Source organism: Meleagris gallopavo, chromosome 20 (genome assembly GCF_000146605.3).
Source record: "Meleagris gallopavo isolate NT-WF06-2002-E0010 breed Aviagen turkey brand Nicholas breeding stock chromosome 20, Turkey_5.1, whole genome shotgun sequence".
Classification (NCBI taxonomy): domain Eukaryota; kingdom Metazoa; phylum Chordata; class Aves; order Galliformes; family Phasianidae; genus Meleagris; species Meleagris gallopavo.
This window is the reverse complement of record NC_015030.2, coordinates 32,450-37,451: the sequence shown is the minus strand read 5'-3', so window position 1 is coordinate 37,451 and position 5,002 is coordinate 32,450. Positions and strand designations below refer to the sequence as shown.

Below are 5,002 nucleotides of genomic sequence, written 5' to 3'. Positions count from 1 at the left end.
GTTCTGTTTCTTCAGGTGTTCTTCAAAGCTGGGCTGCTGGGACTCCTGGAGGAGATGAGGGATGAGAAGCTGGCACAGCTCATCACTCGCACACAGGCCAGGTGCAGGGGCTTCCTGATGAGAGTGGAGTACCAGAGAATGGTGGAGAGGAGGTAGGTGTTTCCCATCTTCACTTAAAGGCAATGTACTTTGGGGAAAGTCCTAGTGATCATATCTCACAAAATAATCAAATGTACATTTTAATTATGCTTCAGAGAGTCCATCTTCTGCATCCAGTACAATGTTCGTTCATTCATGAATGTCAAGCACTGGTCCTGGATGAAGCTGTTTTTCAAGATCAAGCCCCTGCTGAAGAGCGCAGAGTCTGAGAAGGAGATGGCCAACATGAAGGAAGAGTTTGAGAAGACCAAGGAAGAGCTTGCAAAGTCTGAGGCAAAGAGGAAGGAGCTGGAGGAGAAAATGGTGTCCCTGCTGCAGGAGAAAAATGATCTGCAGCTCCAAGTGCAGGCTGTGAGTATTGCCATTTATTTTCCATCCAGAAAAATGGTGTGTAAATTCAGATTGCTCTTTCCCAAGATGACATTCAGATTGTATATAATGAAATGTCAGCTATTTAGTGATGTAGGCATCATATTGATTGTGAAGTTGAATAAATTATTGTCTGGCATTGGCCTGGTGGCCTCTGATATTCACTGCAAAGTTAAAGGTAGTTTGAGATGCTAGTCAGTTCTCTTGCTTTATGTGGAAGAACACATCTATAGCTAGTCAACATGAGATACTCAGTGAATCTTGCAAGATATAGATCGGTAGATCGGACTCACCATGATCTAAAGTAAACCATGAATTCATTCTGAGTATTAAGTTCTAGAGTTCAAACTGACAGTTGTAAATTCAGCCGCTCCATAATTAGTGGTTATTCATTTACTGAGAAATGGGGAAATATAGCTTTAAACTTGCTTCAGTCCAAGAAGAAATGAATACAGAGCTCCTGCTTCTGAAAAAGTCTCATCTCCCCGGGTTGTTGAAAGGTGTTTACTTTGCACAGGAGAGTTCAGTAATCCCTGAAAAAGTGAAAAGAAGCACCCTAATTCAGGCAGATTTTGGAAAGGTGAAAAAGGCTCATGTTTTCTTTAGTTATGTAATTTTTAGTGTTCAGTTAGAAAACTGAACATCTACAGCATATTTTTTCTCTGTCTAAATGAGAAAAACACCAGTTTTGAATGTCTTACTAGTAAAGTGACATGCAGAATCAAACTCTGTAACCCAAGTAAGATTACAAAGCAAGTACGGTTTATTCAGTGCTGCACAGACACCGGGTGCAAGGGGGATAGATCCGCCTAACTTGCACACCATCTGGAAAAATCGTGCTACAGATATAGGCTGGACTAATACATAATCAATAGTTTTCCCAGAATTCGGATACATATTCATTACACCCCTGAGAGTTCGTTAGCATGCAGACCCTCCCTCTTGCGCGTGGGTAGTGGGTCATGGGATGAAGATTTGTTGTTTTCCTCGCGAAGGCTTCTGACCTTTCTCGCTGTAAACTTCAGACCTTTCAGGGGGCATCCCCCCAAACTGGTTTCTTCTTGCTCTGTGGACATCAAATCACCGCCCTGTCAAATGTCCTCAGGCTATTCTCAAGCCCTTATCTTTATGGCCTTCATTCCCCTCACTATACCAGACCCAGTGTGCTGTCTCTTATTTTCTAACAAGCTGTACATTCCTGCTTCTATAAACTATCTCTAAATATTCCCCTTCATCTCCCTTATTCTCAGTCACTGTGAAGCCTTCTTGCCTTTTTACTTCCATTTGTGGGGCCCTTCTCACCTTTCAAAACATGTCTGTCAGCCAAATCCATTTAGTAGAAAGCTATCCCAGTAAAATATCAAAGCCTGAAAGAATACAGAGCAACCTTAAATCAGCATTAAAAACTCCAGACACAGCGGTTAGAAATTCAAGTATGCCACTAGAAGGCGTGCGATAATTCTAATGAGTGTAGAAGAGTGATATTCTTTATCTAGCATGCTAAAGAACAGTATCGTTACCTCTACATGTATTAATCTGTTTAGCATTATCAATTACAAAAGGGAAGCTGATTACCATGTTTGAAGAAAAAAGTTACTCCAGATGATCAACTTTGTGATTTGTGTCACTGCAGGAGGCATCCACACAACTACCACTTCTGTGAGACAGATTTGAAAGACCTTAAAAAAATCAAAATGATGCTGAAAAGACAATGTGCATAACTTTCTTCCAGATAAAGAAACTGATAAAAGAGTTCATGAGTGGAACAGAAATTTCAAACGTAGCTTTTAGACTTGTCAGTTTACTGAGATAAAAGATTTATAAAAAAATTGTAGCTATTATAAATACAGAAAATAAAGATATCTTGTATCTCCCCATAGGAAGCAGATAGCTTGGCTGATGCTGAGGAAAGGTGTGATCAGCTCATCAAAACCAAAATCCAGCTGGAAGCCAAAATTAAGGAGGTGACAGAAAGGGCTGAGGATGAGGAGGAAATTAATGCTGAGCTGACAGCCAAGAAGAGGAAACTGGAGGATGAATGTTCAGAGCTGAAGAAAGATATAGATGACCTGGAGTTAACATTGGCCAAGGTTGAGAAGGAAAAGCATGCCACCGAAAACAAGGTATGAGGCAGAAGATGTCAGTCACACTCCAATAAAGAACAGTGTGCTTTTGGAAATACATAATGTCTTGAGTTGGAAAAGACTCAAGAGGGTTGTAAGTCCATATGTTACAGGAGTCTTGAACCTACTTGCTTTAATTATACTTGCTCTGTTCTTATGAAAGGTGAAAAACCTCACAGAGGAGATGGCAGCCTTGGATGAGAACATTGCCAAGCTGACAAAAGAGAAGAAAGCCCTCCAAGAGGCCCATCAGCAGACACTGGATGACCTGCAGGCTGAAGAGGACAAAGTCAATACGCTGACCAAAGCTAAAACCAAGCTGGAGCAGCAAGTGGACGATGTAAGAACAAAAGCACAGGGCTATTATGGGACTGTTGTGGAGATAAACATGGCTGGCAGAGTACTATGATCTCATTCTGTTTAGCTGGAAGGGTCCCTGGAACAAGAGAAGAAGCTGCGCATGGACCTTGAGAGAGCAAAGAGGAAACTTGAAGGTGACCTGAAGTTGGCCCATGATAGCATAATGGATTTGGAAAATGATAAACAGCAGCTGGATGAGAAACTGAAGAAGTAAGTGAGGCTGTGGGACACCTGAGTGTTGGTGGGTACACTTAGATGTTTTTTTCAGGCACTAACACCACTTAACTTGTGCAAAAGGAAAGACTTTGAAATCAGCCAAATCCAGAGCAAAATTGAGGATGAGCAAGCCCTGGGCATGCAGTTACAGAAGAAGATCAAGGAGCTGCAGGCAAGTCTCTGGTCCTTCCCTTCTGCCCTTCAGAAAACATCTGAAGGAGAAGGACATGGGTGTGAAGGGTTCCTGACGTTCCCCAGGCCCGTACTGAGGAACTGGAGGAGGAAATTGAGGCAGAGCGAACCTCTAGGGCCAAAGCAGAGAAGCACCGAGCTGACCTCTCCAGGGAGCTGGAGGAGATCAGTGAGCGCCTGGAGGAAGCAGGAGGGGCTACGGCAGCTCAGATTGATATGAACAAGAAGCGCGAGGCAGAATTCCAGAAGATGCGCCGTGACCTCGAAGAGGCCACGCTGCAGCACGAAGCCACGGCTGCCGCCCTGCGGAAGAAGCATGCGGACAGCACAGCGGAGCTTGGGGAGCAGATTGACAACCTGCAACGAGTCAAGCAGAAGCTGGAGAAGGAGAAGAGTGAGCTGAAGATGGAGATTGATGACTTGGCCAGCAACATGGAGTCTGTCTCCAAAGCTAAGGTACAGCATTACCTTTTTGGTTTGTTGCCTCATTGGAATTCTGTGGAATTCACCCCTTTATGGGGAGTGTGAACTGTTAATTCTCTTTCTGTATGCTGACATATAGGCAAGTCTGGAGAAGACATGTCGAGCATTGGAAGATCAGCTGAGTGAGATTAAGACAAAAGAAGAGGAGCATCAACGGATGATCAATGATATTAATGCTCAAAGAGCTCGTCTGCATACAGAATCAGGTAAGACTTTCACATTTCTGGTATGTCACTGGACAATGACAGAGAGTTGAGTCTGTTCCATTTAAAGTAGAGGAGACACAGAGAGGATCACATACAGCAATTTAATCTAGGGAGCTCTCTTCAAGATGGGGTTAGACCATATGAACTCTGAAAGTCCTTTCCAACCTAATCATCGTGTTTTTCTGTGATTAACTTATTGTATAATTTACCTTTTAATTTACATGAGGCTTGTCCAACAGAATTGTCTCTCCTATAAGGAGAAATGTATGAATTAATATTATAAGTTTTTGAAAGCTCTGACAAATATATTGTCTTAAAGCCCAGTCCTAATTGTCCACAACACTGTCATCAGTGGCAATTAAAGGCTTGAGTATCTACAAACATTCCCAGGTGAATATTCGCGCCAGGTGGAGGAGAAAGATGCTCTGATTTCTCAGCTGTCTCGAGGGAAACAGGCATTCACTCAACAGATTGAGGAACTCAAGAGGCACTTAGAAGAGGAGATAAAGGTAAGGAGGTTTTCCAAAATTCTGTCTTATCCAGTGGATTTTCCTAACCAAAAGGTTTTTCAGGCACATATAAAATTATAGAAACGTCATGTTTCTATGTAGTAGGAAAAAAAACTTAAACAGACATTTAATTTAGTGGGAGTTATTTTATCTTTCTGACACCTGCCACCTATCCTTTAAGATGTTGCAAATTCTCAGCTATTCTTTCCTCATTCTATATATTACCATTATACTCATGGAAGAGTTATCTAGTGTCCAATAACTTTTCACTCAGGACATTTCCCAAGAGATTTCTATTCCTTATATATATCCTTCCTTTCGATGGTAAGGAATTGACTGGCTGGACACAGCCAAAGGGTTGTGATCAATGGTTCTGTGTCAGGGT

The 5,002-nt window shown here is 42.2% G+C and overlaps 1 protein-coding gene across 1 annotated transcript in view; it reads left to right on the top strand.

The window, feature by feature from the left end:
• The window catches only part of LOC100543020 (myosin-1B-like), a 12,186-nt gene extending 7,473 nt beyond the window's left edge, over positions 1 to 4,713 (top strand). Inside the window, exons 13-18 of the mRNA XM_019621591.1 lie at positions 2,815 to 2,991; positions 3,076 to 3,221; positions 3,309 to 3,399; positions 3,486 to 3,875; positions 3,982 to 4,108; positions 4,499 to 4,713. Of these exons, the coding sequence (XP_019477136.1) occupies positions 2,815 to 2,991; positions 3,076 to 3,221; positions 3,309 to 3,399; positions 3,486 to 3,875; positions 3,982 to 4,108; positions 4,499 to 4,698 (1,131 nt within the window). The 3' untranslated portion in view covers positions 4,699 to 4,713. The remainder of the gene's footprint in view (positions 1 to 2,814; positions 2,992 to 3,075; positions 3,222 to 3,308; positions 3,400 to 3,485; positions 3,876 to 3,981; positions 4,109 to 4,498) is intronic.
• Positions 4,714 to 5,002: the final 289 nt, after the last annotated feature.